This window comes from Neofelis nebulosa, chromosome 6 (assembly GCF_028018385.1).
Source record: "Neofelis nebulosa isolate mNeoNeb1 chromosome 6, mNeoNeb1.pri, whole genome shotgun sequence".
Taxonomy (NCBI): domain Eukaryota; kingdom Metazoa; phylum Chordata; class Mammalia; order Carnivora; family Felidae; genus Neofelis; species Neofelis nebulosa.
Genome location: NC_080787.1, coordinates 28,913,936 through 28,931,006, shown reverse-complemented (window position 1 = coordinate 28,931,006; position 17,071 = coordinate 28,913,936). Strand labels below are relative to the sequence as shown.

Here is a 17,071-nt window from a genome sequence, read left to right as displayed (position 1 = left end):
GCTAATGTCGAAGGCCTCGGCCACATGGTAGGTTGCAAGCACAGTGGGCCCCTCTCTAAGAAGAGTAAGTAACACAAAATCAGGGATATGGAGAGAAGAGTTTGGTATAAATACTTTATTAAAGAAATAGTGTTTTCTTGTTAAAAAATACTACATTAAAGAGAGCTTTGGGTTATCAGTCTTTCCTCCCAGAATCACAGTGTAAGAGAGTCATTTCTTGACCTCTCTAGGGACTGTCAGGCCACAGAATAGGACATCGACACACAAGAGAAAAGAACTCTCCAATTTCCTGATGGCTCCCGTTTCTCAGGTGGTTTGAGAATATCACTAAGTGAACAGTTTGTGTTTACTCCAATCTCTGCCTCTGCCTGCCTTTTAAGACTAGGACCCTGCAAGCGAGGTAAGAGGCCACCCGCTGTCCCCTCAGGGTGAAAGACTCGGTTTACAGAGGCGCTGAAGTAGGGACAGTGAGAGCTGCATAAACAGAGTTTTTATTACTTTGTAGTCAATGGTTGTGAAATGCCCTTCATTGGATACCATCAGATGAGGTAGGGAAGACATTCCAGTGGAAATTTGTTAATGGGGCAACATTTTTATTTCTGTACATTTACATACAAATTTTCCCCAAAGGTACAACAGATGTGACATCATGCAGACGTTTAGCTTTGAACGACAGTTCAGAACCCGATTTAGGCTTGTGCTATGAATGAGCACCTCCAGAGTAATCCCGGTCGACATGTACAGTAACACGGTTCTTACAGAGAAACCTCAAATGTTGGGGTTGCAGGAAGGACAGAGGGAAGTATTCCCCACTAGACATAACACACTGTACTGCTTTTCCAAAACACACAATACATTAAAGTGAGGTGTCCTTTAAAAGAGTTGAAGTGTGGGCTCCCCCAGCATGTGCGTGCACCTGCGCGCCACCTAGGGGCTGGGCGATGCGATGGTCACACGATTCATTTAATGGCACTTCAGTCATTTCTTGTTTGGCTCTAGGAAGTGGTAATGTTTGAGTGCAATTACTTCCTTTACGAGGTTTATTTTTGCTCTCTTTCTGTTCTGTGGCGAAACTAACTTACCAGCCCCTTTTCCCTAGTTGAAAGTGATTATACTCTTTTAGAAAACAAAGCATTTAAAACTGTTTCCTATTTGTCTTGGTGCTAATATTTAGTGCATGTGGTGTTCTTGTTGACTTCTGGAAAAGAACAAAATGAAATATCCAGCCCTGTCTCAAGTGTTCACATTTGTGCATAACTTTTATTGAAAGGGGATCACAGCTCCCTGATAGGATAGCGGGATGCACGAGTGGGTGGCAGAGGAGGAGGAGAGCTGGAGCACGTACCTTGGGATGTCTCCCCGGGCAGTGGGGGGTGGGGGTGGTGGGGAGGGCGGACTTGAATAGCAGGTGCCTGAGAAGTGTTTCCTCACTAACGACGAAGGAAACAGGACCGAGGAGTCCAAACACTACTGACAGGTGCCAGGGAGCTGGTGGCCTCAGCCCCCACCCATGCAGAGATGGATCAGGCTCCGGTGGGGCCCCTGCTGCCTTGCTCACTTGGTACGGGATTTCCCAGTGCTCAGCCCACACGGAAGCTTTTCTGCTTTGGCTCCGTTTCGTAAAGGCATTCCTCAAGAGCTTCAGAAATCCCTAAGCTGAACCAGCAACAGGACAGGAGCTCAGCCCGACCCTGAGGCTGCTGGGAGAGAAGAGCTGTGGGACCTCTTTGCTGAGACCTCACTGATTGTTGGCAAGACAGCCTCCTTCACATCTGCCAGACTTTGGTCCCAAGAGCCCAGTCCTCATGCTAGCTTCTCTTCTAGTGGATGATGAGTTAGTCCCGATCGCTGAAGCGACAGTGCTGTCTCTGCTGGACTAGTTTTTGTAGTTGTCACGTCAGATGGAGCTCAGAGACCAAGGAACAGGACTTTGTGCTGTGCCTCACCTCTGCCTTCCTGGATAGAGATTACTGGCAGCACATGACAGCTTCAGTACATTTCTTACAGAAGGTCTACGTGACCAGCAAGAGAACACGCTCGAGTCCTGCAGGACAGCAAGGGGGCTGTCCCAGCACTGCAAGGTGTCCCAGGGCTGGGGTGAGGGATGCAGACATGTACCCGGCCAGGAGCAGCCCCAGGGACCTCACTGGCTCCTTCCTGCCTCCCCAGCTGCCCTGTGGCCTGACTGCTGCCTGGACTTAATGGGTCTTGCTGCCAGGTGGCTTTGTAGCAAGTACTCTAAAAAAGGCAAAAGGTATGTCACAAGTTTGGCACGTGAAGGCTGCACAGATGTAAAGAAAGTTCTTTTTAAATTAAGGTGAATGCAGACTAACATTGAAACATGGAACAAAAGTGACTTAACCGACATGAAGGAAGGCCTGGGTGAGCTGGGCTCAGAGCAGGTAGAAATGGGGAGAGACTGCTAGGCGCCCTTCCTTCCCAGGAGGCCCTCCTTCCCAGGTGGCTTCCTTCCCAGGTGGCCTTCCTTCCCAGATGGCCTCCTTCCCAGGCGGCCTCCTTCCCAGGCAGCCTTCTTCCCAGGTGGCCTCCTTCCCAGGCGGCCTCCATCCCAGGCGGCCTCCATCCAGGTGGCCTTCCTTCCCAGATGGCCTCCTTCCCAGGCAGCCTCCTTCCCAGATGGCTTTCCTTCCCAGGCAGCCTGCTTCCCAGGTGGCCTCCTTTGCAGGCAGGCTGGACACCCCAGGCACTAGTGATGAGTCAGACACAGTGCAGTTGACTCCCTGGAATCACGCATGCCTGCAAGTCTGCTCACCTCCCCGGCAATGTTTTTATCACATCCGAGGGCTCCTACTGGGGTCTAGCAGTTTTGGAGGAGAGAGGTGGGTGGACTGAGAATAGGCCAGGTGGAAAGCTGGAAAGGGAGAAGGGGAAGTTATAGCAATCTCTTTTCTGGCCCTTTTGAGTTCTAGCAGCTGTCAGCTGGAAGTCACCTAGTTGCGTCACAGACTCGAGGCCACAAGTTCCCTGGAAGAACACAGCTCACAGCAAAGACATATGTCACAGAGTGCAGAGGTGGACAATTCTAGAAAGAACCCAGGCTGTCCAAAAAATCGGGTGCCTGCGTTGCTACAAGGCAGTGCCTGCCTGCGCCAGTGTTGTTTCTTAGTGGCCCCCTGGGTGTCCTTGAAGAGGCCCTCCAAGGTTCCTCTGAAGTACCCCCAGACAGGCGGAGAAAGCCTGACCTGGAAAGGCAGGAAGAAGCCTTCACTGTCTGGGACAAAAATGAGGAACACAATGAAAACCCTTGGCTATCGGGGATGGGTGTTGAACTTTGGTGAGTTATTGCTTTCTCTCCACTGGTCTTGATGCTTTAAAGAGGCTGGAGGTCAGGTGGACTCACCTGTGAGATTCCCACTCCTCGCCCTAAGCCCCCCTCTGTGCTGACGGAAGTGACAGGAAGCAGGAAGCAGGCAAAGGCAGGCTGGAGGGGGCAGCGGCTCCCACAGGCTTCGCAGTCTCTCAGCGTGAGGTCAGTGAGAGCTGACAGTCGTCCGGGCTGGTGATCTCTATGCGGTGGTGTGTGCTCAAGATGTGGGTGACGGGCTGTGTCTGGGAGAGCACCCCTCGCTCCTGTGGGTTTGCCTCAGGCGTCTGTTTCAGTTATGTCCCTAGTGGTTTTCAGTTCAGAGAGTAGCCATGTTTTCAAGTTGCACTGGCCAAGAAGCTGAGTGTGAACGGGGCGCTTTCCTGGTGGAGCCAAACCCGGGAAGGATTCCTGATCATGTTAACATGTCTCACGTCTCCACACCGTTGCTCGTCATGAGCTCGGCCAGGCAAGCCTGCGTCAGCGAACTGTGGCCGTAGTACCACTCATTGTTTAGGATTTCTGGTGAAATGTCCAAACTTTTCCCCAGACACCTTCCAGCGTCAAGTACGAAAGGATGATCCTGAAGGAAAGACTAAGCTGGTTTTAATGACATCTGGGAGCTGCTTTCCCCCAACACATGGAACAGAAGCTCTTACCTCACAAACACACACACACAAAAACCCTTTAAAAACCATACACAGACTCTCTAGCAAAAACCTAATCATTTACATTTCACTCTGTCTACAATGTGGTCATGGAGATGCTCCACGACCGGTCAGTCTGCACACAGGCAGGCGGCCTTGGGGGGAGCGGGCCCAGAGGGAGCGACCCCTGGCTCCTCTGTGGGGTGCTGGGCAAGGATGGTGTGTAACCTCCAGGACCGCTGCGCTGGTTGCCTACAGCGTCCTCCTTGGTGGCCATGTCCCTCTTCCGAAGGAGGTGGTTCCGTTTCGAGATCAGAGGAAAAGGGAATAAAGTGCTTCTTGTAAAAATGACCAAAATAAATACAAACATTTCATGGCAGAAAAGAAAGTCCAAAGGGTTATTTCCAAAGAGTCTGCTTCTTCAAACACGGTCCTCAGAGTCTTGGAAAGACAGAGTTTCCCCACACCAGTTGACAGTCTTATCATCTGTGGCATCAGCAGGAGAATTAGGGTTTCCCTGCCCCCAGCCACGTGTTCGGTCGCTGGTCTGTAAACCTGTGCCCAAACAGCCCCAAAGCCTTGGAGCCCGCAGCGCCCCCCTTCAGGGAAGGCCATGCTGAGAGCTACATGGACTTCATGCCGTTGGCCGTGGCATTCTCCGGCAGCCCATCCCCCGCGGTGGCCGCATCGTGGAGGCCAGAGTAGTCCTTGAGCTCCGCGTTGGTGAGCAGGAGGGGCTGCTCCCCCTTCTTGTGCGGCAGGAGCGGCTGCCGTGTGTAGTGCTCCCCATTGGAGATGTTCTCGGGCAGGCTCTGGTTCCTGCTCTCAGGCAGCAGGAGGATGCAGATGATGCAGATGAGCGTGCAGCAGGCAAAAATGATGTGGTGCAGGAAGTAGCCTTTCTGGTTGTGCAGATCGATGATGGGCGCCGTCAGCATGCCGAAGCCCGCGCTGGCCAGCACCAGCCCCAGCCCGCCGCACCTGCAGGACGGCACGAGCACACACGGTCAGTGTCCACAGTCACACCCCGCCATGGAAGGGCATGGCAACTCTGTGGGGGGTGGGGGAGGGAGGGGACACGCTTGGGCAGGATCACGGAGCAAGTTCATGGCACCACCCCAGTGTATCCCACATGATGGCTATCCCAAACCACCTTCGCCTTGGCCGGCTTTGTACCACCCCAGAGAATACTTTTTCTCACCAGCACAAGTTGTTTTCCTTTATTTTGAAAGGCAATTTCACAACACTATGTAAATGGAAAACCAGTACCACTTGCCATAAATGATATGCAATGAAAAACAAAGTATTATTAAATTATGGTCTTTCCCAAGGTTTGCTCTTCATTTAGAAACTGGGGAGTAGGGGTGGGGGTGGATTAACAGAGGGTAAAGAGAGTAATATAGACATACCAGCACTAACAGATTTTCTCTGGCCATAACTAGAGAGACTGGGAGATACTTTGAAGGACAATACTTTTTCTCACCGTGAGTCGTTATTTATTGTTGCACACCGTACCATCATTCCCAGCTTGGGGAGCTACTGTACCAGGAAACTTACACTGTGATTGAGAGAAATTCACAGCAGCACTGAACTCAGAAAGTCCTAAATGTAAGCCTAGAGCGAGTGCCATTTATCTCCGTTCCTCTGCCATTTGAGGGAACCTACCAAAAGTTCTAGAGAGATTAGTAGATATGCAACATTAAAATCCGTCAAAGCTCCAACATCTCTCCTTTGACATAAAAGCATATTTTGGGGGATAAGGTATCATGTGGCCACCGAGAAAGCAGTGCAGGGCCGGGCTGCAGTAAAGGGGACCATGACATTCAGGTGACAGGAAGTCGTGGCCCCACTGGGCCCTGCAATGAATAGGCCAGGGAGGGCTGTCTGGTCTCTGCACTGGAGCTACAATGAAGGGGCCTGATGGATGCAGTCTTGTCTCAAGGAAGGGGTCGTCTCAGAGAGCAGACCCAGACCAGTGGGCAGAGGGTACAGGGATGTGGATTTCAGTTGTTTTAAGGAAGAACTTTCACTGGAGTTGCTTAAGAGCTTATGCACCACCTTTTAGTAAAGTGACCTTTATTCTTGGATGTGCTTGGGCAGAAGGCCCCTGCAGCAGGCTCTCGGAGGAGCCTCTGATTCTCTTGGTTGGCACTACAGGTGGCTCTAACTCACAAAAGTACTGACCTACAAGGGGATGAGACACAAAACCAATGTGCGAAAGTCAACTGTACGTCTACACGCTAGCAACAAAGAAGCTGAAAATGAAATTAAGAAAATTCCAGTTATAGCAACATCAAAAGAATAAATACTTAGAAATAAAAACAAAAAAATTGCAATACTTGTATACCGAAATCTATAAATCATTGCTGAGAAAAGATTAAAAATATATAATAAATGAAGAGACATTCCATGTTCATGGTTTGGAGGACTCAATACTGTCAAGATGGCAATTCTTCCATCTTAGAAGGAATGTATAGATGCAACACAACCCCTATCAACTTCCCAGATGACTTTTTTTTTTCCAGAAAAAGATAATCTGATCCCAAGATTTATATGGGAATGTAAAGGACCCAGAAGAACCAAAATGATTTTGAAACGTAACAAAATTCAAGGGCTTACCTTCCCAATTTTAGGACTTAGGATAAAGCTCTAGTAATAAAGGCAGTGTGGTATTTATTGGTGTGTCGATAGATCAATGGAACAACTGAGAGTTCAGAAGAAAAAACTCTTACATTTACAGTCAACCGATTTTTGACAGAGGCAAATTCAATGGAGAAAGGAGAGTCTTTTCAACAATGGTTCTGGGACAACTGGAAATCCACATGCAAAAGAACCAAGTTGGGCGTTTATGTAATATCACGCATAAAAGTTAACAAAGAATGGATTTGAGGACTCGAGTATAAGCGCTAACCCTAGAACACTTTTTTTTAATGTTTATTTTTGAGACAGAGATAGACAGTATGAGCAGAGGAGGGTCAGAGAGAGAGGGAGACACAGAATTGGAAGCAGGATCCAGGCTCTGAGCTGTCAGCACAGAGCCTGATGCAGGGCTTGAACCCACGAGCTGTGAGATCACGACCTGAGCTGAGGTCGGATGCTTAACCGACTGAGCCACCCAGGTGCCCCAACCCTACAACAATTTTAAGAAGAAAATATAAGGGAAGCTTGTTGTGATCTTAGATGCGGCAAAGATTACATGTGAAATCAGAAGCAGGATCTAGAAGAGAAAATGATCAATAGGACTTCATCACAATAAAAAACTTCTGCCCTTCAAGAGACACTCTCAAGAAAATGAAAATGGAAGCCATGGCCTGGGACAACATGGTTACTGAGCATGTCTGATAAAGGACTTGTATCCAGAATATATAAAGAACCGTCAGTGTGAAGACACCCAATGTAATAAATGAGGCACAGATCTGAACAGACATTTCTCCAGAGAAACTGTACAAACTATAAAACACCTGGAGCCCACAAGCAGGTGTATGGTATCCCTGGCCATTAGAGACATGGATATCCCCACCCCAATGAGACACCGCCTCACCGACACGCACTAGGACGGCAGGAATCTAAAAGGCAGAGAGTAACCTGTGTTGGCAAGGCTGAGGAGAGGATGAGACCCACAAACCCTACTGCGAGGAAGGAGGGTGGCGGCTGTGGAAAAGTTTGGCAGTTGGTGAAAAAATTAAATATAAACTTTTGTATGACCCAGCAATTCCACTCTTATGAGACATGAAAACATAGACCACCCAAAAACCTAGAAGCGAAGGTTTGCTGCGGCATTATTCATCATAGCCAAAAACCAGAAAGAATCCCGATGTCCGTCCACAGGTGACTGGATAAACAAAAAAAGGCATGCCATGCACAACGGAACAGTATTCGGCAGGAAGAAAGGGGGTGAGGTGCAACAGGTGCTCATGGGTGAGTTTCAAAAATATACTGATTGTGTGATTCCATTTATGAAATACCAGAAAAGGCAAGGGGGGTGCAAATCTGCAAGACAGAAAGATGAGTGATTGTCTGGGGCTGGGAGTGGGGACAGAGACGGACTACAAAGGGCCAGGAGACAACTTTTGGAGGTGATGGAAATATTCTATAACTGGGTTTATGGTGGCGACTGCACTAAGATCATTGAATTCTAGATTTAAAATGGACGGATTATATGGTATGTAAATTATACCTCAATAAAGCTGTTAAAAACACCCCAAATTATTCCAGCTGTGGGGACTGGGTCCTCCTGCAGACACAAACCCCCAAAGCTTCCAGTGGCTGCCCCTCTCTGTCACCCCTGCTCAGGCTCAGGTGGCTGAGCAGCCGGTTCCTTCTCCCTGGAGCCTTTGCTGTCAACAGTGAGTGGGACGAGCTCCTGCTGTCCTGCTGGCCAGTCTTGGATGCGCAGGAGTGACAGGAACAAGGGGGACTCCAACAGGGAGGGCAGGCGCGCCTTGGGGCTCTCCAGGTTGACAGTTGTACCTAAGTGCCACCTTAAAGCAGACATATCAGAACTCTACAGCCAAGACAGGAAGGAGCACAGAAAAGAAACACTTTTTGGGGCACCTGGGTGGCATAGTTGGTTAAGCATCTGACTTTGGCTCAGGTCATGATCTCAGGGTTCATGGTTTCCAACCCCACGTTGGGCTGTCTGCTGTCAGCACTGAGCCCGCTTCGGATTCTGTGTCCCCCTCTCCTCTCTCTGCCCCTTCCCTGCTTGCACTCTATCTCGCTCTTTCTCAAAAATAAATAAATGTTAAAAAATTTTTTTAAAAAGAGAAAAAGAAACGTAAAGAAACACGTTAACAAAGAATGGAACAGAAGAATGACAATCCTGTGCTTGGGTGGGACAGTGGGTGAGTCTCCCTTCCCCATTTTGTCATGTTTCATAACAAGAGAAGACACTTCTCCCTTCCCTTCTCTCAGCCCCAAATGAGCAGCGGTCTTGTACCTTCACACGCGGGAGGGGTTTCCTCATGTCCCTTGTGCTGAGGCCAAGGTGGGGGTGGGGTGACACCGCTTGCCGGCTCACCAAGCACACGGCCCCCAGGACAGAGCCGGAGCCTGGGAGTCTGTTCCCTTTCCCAGCCTCTTCTGTCCAACCCATGGCCAAGCCCCATGGCCAAGTTCAGCCTGTCTGGGTCATCTTGTGTCCTCCTCCTATTCCCTCGGGTTCTTTCCTCACTGCTGACAAGTGACTTTTCTAGAATATGCTCGCTGGCCTCTGGCCGACCCCTGGCCCTGCACCCCAATCCCTGAACTCCTTGGCTCCCCCGACCCCACTCCCTCTGTGAGGCTCTCGCCTCTGCTCTGCTCAGTTCTGCTGGTTCCCCAGCTGGAAATGGTCTCCCCATCCGTTGCTCTGGAAGGAGTCAAGTCTCGTCCCCTGCGGTCCCTCGGCCTGGCACAGAGAGGCTCACTGGGGTTTGTTCAGGTAGAGGTTGTGAGGACGGGCAGCCGCCTGGCCCACACGCACAGGCCAGGCCAGAGCAGCTGCCGAACAGACCTTTCTTGCTCCCCAGGCTGGAGATGCACTGATTTAAGAGCACAGGTTGGGAGCCGGTGGGCCCGGGTAAGAATTCTGGCTGTGTCATGAGCAGCCTCACCTCTGTGAGCATCAGGGAGGATCTGAAACGGGGACAAGAAGTCATGCATCGGCAAAGCTGGGGCACTGTGTCCCTACTGCTGGGACAGGACGTGCTGAGTACACGTTGGCTGTTTTGATTCCCAGCTGTCTAAGCTCCTTCTCCCTTCTCCTCACAAAGCAGAAATATTGGTGTATTTCTAACTTCTTTCTTGCTACGTTAATATTCAACAAGTGACACAGAGCAGGAAGTGAAGGGAAGACCGGGAGATTGGTGGGTTGGTCTCGGGTGGTGGTGTCTGTCCCGCTAGTGCTGGGGAGAAGCCTGACACAGGGGCCCAGCTGGGGCTGAGCAAGTTCAAGAACTGATGGGATGAAGACAGCATGAGCCCTTCTCATGGGTCCACTGGAGCCTCCAGGGATGAGAGACCCACAGGTGGCAGAGGATGCCGGTGCCACTTTGGTCCTTCTTCTTCCTTCTCCCCCTGGCCTCCCACCCACACCCTGCAAAGGACGCCTCTTGAAGCTGCCTCAAACCCACCCACCCTCTTCCTCCCAGGGACCCCTGCCCAGGCTCCCTGCTCCTTCGGAATGAACACTCGCTCCCTCCTGCCTCTCCTTCGGATACACACATCCCTCCTCCCGGGCCACCGTCTCTCTGCAAATCACAGTCCCGGCAGTTTCCAGAGCACAGACTGACCAAGCCGAAAAAGTGCTCCGGCCCGGCTGCCCCGTCCTCCCTCCCCTCGGTGCACCTTACAGAGCCCAAAGACTCCTTTGTGTTTGTGTCTGTGTCTCTAACAGACATTAGTGGTTTTCAGGGGCAGGAACCAGGTGAACTCAGTTTGGTATCCCTCTGCATGGCAGTCAGATTTCTAAAGTGGCTCCAATGATTCGCACCTCCCAAGCATTCATACCCTTGTACCTTGAGTGTGAGCTGGACCCAGTAACTTTTCACCAGTAAAATATGGCAAAGGTAATGAGATGTTCCTTCTGTGATTAGGTTATGAAAGACTTACTTCTAGTAGATTCTCTTGCTGGCTTTGATGAAACAAGCTATTATGCTGCTACACTCCAGGCAGCAAGGCTAAGGTGACCTCCAGCCAGCAGAGAACTGAGGCTCTTGGTCCAATAGCCAGAGAGGAACTGAATCCTGCTGTTATGGTCTGAATGTCTATACCCCCCAATTCCTAACCCCCATTGTGATGGTATTAGGAGGGGGCCTTTGGGAGCTGATTAGGTCATGAGGGTGGGACACTCATGAATGGTATTAGTGCCCTTAGAAAAGGGGCCCCAGAGAGCTCCCTCACCTCTCTCCCATGTGAGGACACAGGGGGAAGATGGCCATCAATGAACCAGGAATCAGACTAAACACCAAATCTGCTGACACCTTGATCTTGGACTTCCAGCCTCTAAAACTGTAAGAAATAAATTACTGTTGTTTATAAGCCACTCAGTCTGTGGTATTCTGTTCTAGCAGACCCAACAGACTAAGAGATCTACCCATTACTGAATGAGCTTGAAGACTGATCCTACCCTGGTCCACTGCAGCCTGTGGGAGATCCTGAAGCAGAGGACATAGCTAGGCCTTGCTGACTCCTGCCCACGGAAACTGTGAGACAGCAAGCCTGTGCTGTTTTAAGCGACTAAGTTCTGGGGGGTAATTTGTTACACAGCAATAGATAACTAATACACTCAGTGAGTGATGGAATTTCCTAGCCTTAGCTATGGAAGAAAATAGACAGCCTGCTCTCACCAGGCTGTGATGTGTCACCAGTTAGAAACTCTTCCACCACCAGAGGCACCTGGGTGGCTCTGTTGGCTAAGCATCCAACTTCGGCTCAGGTCATGATCTCACGGTTTGTGGGTTCGTGAGTTTGAACCCCACATCTGGTTCTCTGTTGTCAGCACAGAGCCTGCTTTGGATCCTCTGTCTCCCCTCTCTTTGTCCCTCCCCTGCTTTCTCTTTCTCTCCATTTCTCAAAAATAAACAGACATTTAAAAAAAAAAAAGAAAGAAAGAAAGCCTTTCACCAAGGGAGAGAGACCGGATGTACTATAGGAATAGTCACACCATTGTGCTACTGGGCCAACAAGGGGACACAAATAAGGAATAGCAATATTTTGGAGAGGGGAGGATCTTCCAGATATCAACCTCCTTCCCAGGCAGAGTCCCAGACCACTTTTTAAAGACACTCTGTACCTTTTTGTTAGTATTTCCTCATATGCCCACCATCTTCATTTAGTCTATGAGCTTGTCAAGGGCAAGGATTATTTTCTAGAATACCAACTGGCATGTATTATTTATGCCTAATAAATATTGGATGCTTGTGGACTATACTGGCTTCCTAGGTAGGAAGGTCAGCTCACCCAAATGAATGGGGTAGGTTAAATATAGACAGCCATTATGAAGGGTGATGTGAGTAAAACCATCTGTAAGATGGATAATATGAACACCCAAAATAGCCACTCAGTCTTTTTGATAATTCTGGCCACTCTGGAAGCCACAGGATGCTGCAAGGGACATACTGGATGCTGGGGGTAATGGGTGTGTTTCCTTGGGGCTGTTAATACCAGTGAGACATCATTTTCTCTGAAACCTTCTGGGTTTCTGCCCGACCTTCTTGTCGTTAAGTGTGGACGGCACTGACTAGCAGTGAGAGAGACTTAACTTGCTTAGTGCAAATGAAGTCCACACATGAGTTTATATACAGGAGGGTAGAGGACACAGGCCCACAAGGAAGGGGGTTCACAGATTCACCGTTAGAGAAGTTGGCATGGGATGAAAGTCTTACTTCATAATATAAAAATATGTAATATTAATGTTAATAAATCCTGCCATATATATTTGATTTACGGTAGGATTAGACAGCTCATTTAAGAAAAGTATCTACATATGTGTGTGTATATAAGGTGCAGTCCACGTGCATATATAATATGCAGTATATCTTTATATATTTTTTCCATGAAAGCAATTTGCTATTTGGTTTTCTATCAAGGATACTTTGAAATTACACAGGAAGGTGAGGGACGCTTTTGGAAGAATTTGGTATACCATTTTTGGCTTGGTGTTGTTTTTCTGAAATCTCAGTTTAGAGAATGGGGTCATTATTAACATTACGTTAATTTTTCTCTTCTAAATGCTGACTTTGTGCATTTTTTGCTTTTCTTTCGATTGGCACTAGAGGGCAGCATATGCCCATGTTTAAATATCACAGCAGGCGGCCACCTCAATTTACAGTTAAAAGAGAACCAGGGGGCAAATTTTGCCTCCCCGTGCTTTAGAAGCAGAAACATTTTAATATCCAGTGGCTTTTATTTTACTAGTAATAGTATCAAAATTAAAGATATAAAGACTAATACACAGGCCAACTGTTAGAAGTAGCAAGCTTAAATTAAGAATTCTAGAATCTTGAAATTATGCTTTTAAACACTGGAATCCCAGCATCTTGCATTTAAACAGAACAAACCTCCCAGTTTTCACTTCCTCTTTTATATTACTTAGTTTGTCTTTACTCTATTTCTGTAAGTCAAGGATAAAAATTTGTGCCAATTCTTACAGAAATAAATATAACTGCCAACAACATTCAGGTAGGAATAATTAATAATATCAACTGTCATCTGCTGAGGCTGGATCCTTTCTACATATCCTTTTTCCCCTCAGCATCCCTGCCAAATAATAAGGCGGTCATAACGAGTTTCATGTTAGGGCAAAAGAGATGAATGAAGGCTGGCAGAGGGACTTGCCTAAGGCCACCCAGAAAAGCAGCCCTTGGGATCACACACAGTTCCATGTCACTCCTTCCTCGTGCTGGAGATGCGAGTCTGAGGCTCTAGGCCACATCCTCTGCACTTTGGTTGTTCTCACCCTGCTCTTGAACTAGCCAGTGTGCCTTGGCTCCTTGGTCCTCAGCATTTGTAATATATGTATGTATGTAGATTATGTAAGACACAAATCTTTAGAAAGGTTAAACAGACTCCAGATGTCACATTACACATAGGCCATCTCTGTCCTTGAGGCACTTTAGAGAGGAGGACATCAGGGCCCAGGTTCTTAGTCCTGACGTGGGCTTAGGGAGGAGTTACTCAGAAGGAAGGTCTCCAAGAAGGCAAGTTCCAAGAAAGAAGTTTCTAGAAGAAAGGGGTGAGATAGCCTGGAGGGGAGGAAAGCAGGAGAAGACACTAGGAAGGATTAGGTAAGCTCAGACAGAACAGAGAATTAACAGCCAAGGCCCAGGGGCTCTGAGGAATCTGTGTGGAATTGTTGGAAAATGAAATGGGCCTGTTATCACCAGTGCCTGCCTCCTCTATTAACTGATCCCTTTTGTGAGGGGTGAGCAAGACAGCAAAGGCCTCAGGGGCTCCCACCTGCAGCTTCCAGATGGACACTGCATGGAAAAGATGATCTTGCACAAAAAAGCCACCAACTGCTTGTAGACCAACCAGGGCCCCTGGCCACTTCTCACCAAGCCAAAGGGGAGAGGGTGCTGCAGACAGGTCTTCCCCTCTCTCGCTTGCTCTCCCTCTCGTTCTCCCTCTCTCTCTGTCTCTCTCTCTCGTCCCTGTCTGCCTGCAGAGGCACGTAACTCCTGAAGCCTTTGGAAGAGAATCCAAGAACTTGTTGCATCAGCTGATGATAAATGAACAGCATGTGGACCACGCTTGGGTCGGAGGGAAGTGCTTCTCTGTAATATAAAGTCTGGATGGAGTCTCATGAAACAATGGTATTAATCAGTTCATTAGATTCTAGTGAGTCTCTGTCAATTTTTTTTTTAATTTAAAACGAAAAAAAATTATTTTAGAGGGAATGAGAGACTTCTTGAGTGGGGGAGAAGGGCAGAGGGAGAGAGAGAGAATCTTAAGCAGGCTCCATGCTCAGCACAGAGCCCAAGGTGGGGATTGATCCCAAGGCCCGGAGATTGTGACCTGAGCCAAAAAAGCAAGAGGTGCCCTGAGTCTCCGTCATTCTTGGACAATGGATTTCCACAAGCCTTTGTTCAAAAAAAGTTCTTATCCTCCTATTTGCTTCTAGTTAGTTAATCCTGGCATCTTAACCTTGGCTACTGTCCTGGTTCAGAAGGTATGTTTTTAATAACAGCCTTGTAAAAAAAGGTTAGTTTAGTATGAAGAAAAATGAAGCTAATATAACACTGGATATCAATGACACTTCAATGAGAAAAAGAAAAAAAAAAACAACAAACAAACGAAGCTCACACACCCCAAGCCATTCATCCTAGTTTATCTTGGATTTATCTTTGTCAAGTGGGGGGAGGGGAGGGAGGCCAATTATTGTCCAGGGACTCCATGGGAATTGTCCCTGAGTGTATTTGCAAGAAAGAGACTCTGAAGGGAAGGGTAAGGGAATGACACCAGCAACTCTTCCCTCCTGGCCTGAGACCCCCTTTGTACTTGATTTCCTTTCATCCTCGGCAAGTACAAAAACATCACCAAAGGTCAAATATTTTTTCCAGTTTGTCATCTTGGCAAGCCGAATCTAAGAACATATTTGTTGAATTTGTATTCCCAAATAATCTTTCCAGGTTTGCATCAAAGAGGAAAAGGATACTGTATTTCCTTCAGTTTAGCTTGTTAAGCAAAATCTAACAATGACTAATGAGGTCTATCAACTCCCAGAGTTCAGGGGTAGCTGGCCGCTCCCAGAGAATGATACATAATCACACAAATCTGCGGGGAGGCCAGCTGGAAAGCCAGAAGGTCCAACCTTGACTTGGGCACTAATGAAAGAACCCTCTTTGCTGCATTCTTTCGTAAAGTAAGGGAATTTAGGTAAAGAAAGGACACTGAGGGAGATGCTGTCCGCCTAAGGCATTTTGCAACCTCTAGCATGAAATAAGCTTTAGGCTCTTCACTTTGGCTTAGCAGAGGGTTGGAACACGATGAATTACTTGGCATTTAATTGCTTTTTTCTTAAATATACAGTTCCTTGGCATGTATAGTAATAATCCAGGAGAATGAAGCAAAATGAGGTCATGTGAAATTTCTCTGGTCAGCATGACTCGTGGAAATGTAGGAAGAAAGTCCATGAACCTGCCTGTCTGCTCCCAGAGCCCCATGCAGCACCCGAGGGGCTAAAATGATTAGTCTGCACAAGTCCTGCCTTGAACTGTACTGGGCTCCACTTGTTTGCTCATGTGGGCAAGTAAGGGTGGATGGGTGGGATCAAGCTGACTTCTGCATTTTAATTCATGGCTGAGTAACTGCCTGATTTATTCACAATTTATATTTTTTAAAAAGCATGTGTGTTAAACATGCTAATGATATTCCCATGCACAGTTCAGTGGGATGTAAATCAAGATGAGCTCTTCCATAAGTCACAAACAGTAATTACCAGGAAAATGACATGACTCTAGTTTAGTGATGCCCTTTTAAATGAAGGGAAACCCTTTTATTATGCTGTGATCTTAATAGCATCATGGAGCATCCATGTACCACTATGTGGGCATAGCACGAGAAAGGATCAAACCTTACCTTGTGAACTAAAACAAAAGTAGCTAAGCACGAGCTTCCTATACCCTGAAAAGGTCCCTGCTCCCTGTTCCTCAGGCTCCTTGCCTGGATGGACCCCAGGGTCAAGTTCTCGGCTGACTCTCGGTTGCCTCAGAGTCAGGGCAAATTTCCCCATCGGAAGCCCTGACAGGTCCAGCACAGAAGCCACACCTTCATCCGGAGGCCAGGGTGGGACAAAGCTGATGCTGGTTCGTTCCACACAAGCCTTGCTAAACCTCCCGCCCTCTCCGGAGTCCTAGGAAGAAGATGCCCTGGGGGGGCACCTCCCATTACGTACCTGATTACTGTGGGGGTGATCTCTGCACAGAAGAACACGCTGAGGCTTCCCACCGCGTGGGAGGCGAACATGCCCACAATGGAAAACGTGATGGAGAATTTGTCCTTGACACTATCACTCATACCTGAAGGAGAATCAGAGGGAGACAGTGAGGGGGGCAGGAGGGAAGGGAAAAGGAGGCTGGCACGGCAGGCAGGGGGTGGGGGAGGGGTGCAGAGACAGCAGTGGGACAGGGGTGGGAGGAAGGCCTGGGACCACAGGAAGGGTCTTCCTCCTTCCCGAGTAGAAGTGCAGACTAGGGCACTCAGTTCCCTCTGGAGACCGAGGAGCACGTCAGGTGTAAGAGGTCAGACCCTCTTGGTGGAGACTTTGTTGGGGTTCCCGTGATTTCCTGTGGGCCTCAAATGCTAGAGCTCACGCAGACTCTGCCAGAGTTCCTTAGGCCACAAGCCGGGCCTGGCAGGAGGGAAGGTGGGTAAAGAGGGGAAGGCTGGTCTCCCTGGTGCTCTAGCAACACCCCTTCTATCCCAGCTTTCAGAGAAAGATGGTCTCTGCTATTCCGGCCTCAGGGCTGACCCGTCCAGTACACAGGACAGGGTTTATTAGGCTGGATTTAAGGGAATAAAAACTCAAATAGCCCAAACAGAAGAATTTACAGCCCAGAGGGTCAGACTTAACCCATCCAGGCATTTGCAAATGGCACCAGAGTCTGACCACACACCC

General features: G+C 48.4%; 1 protein-coding gene across 2 annotated transcripts in view; it reads right to left on the bottom strand.

The window, feature by feature from the left end:
• Positions 1 to 100: 100 nt before the first annotated feature.
• SLC22A23 (solute carrier family 22 member 23) overlaps positions 101 to 17,071 on the bottom strand; it is a 184,851-nt gene continuing 167,880 nt past the window's right edge. For both annotated transcript variants that reach the window (XM_058733156.1, XM_058733157.1), the window contains 2 exons: positions 16,349 to 16,472; positions 101 to 4,953 (listed from right to left, as the gene is read on the bottom strand). In XM_058733156.1, coding sequence (XP_058589139.1) covers positions 4,596 to 4,953; positions 16,349 to 16,472 — 482 coding nt within the window. In that variant the 3' untranslated portion in view covers positions 101 to 4,595. The remainder of the gene's footprint in view (positions 4,954 to 16,348; positions 16,473 to 17,071) is intronic.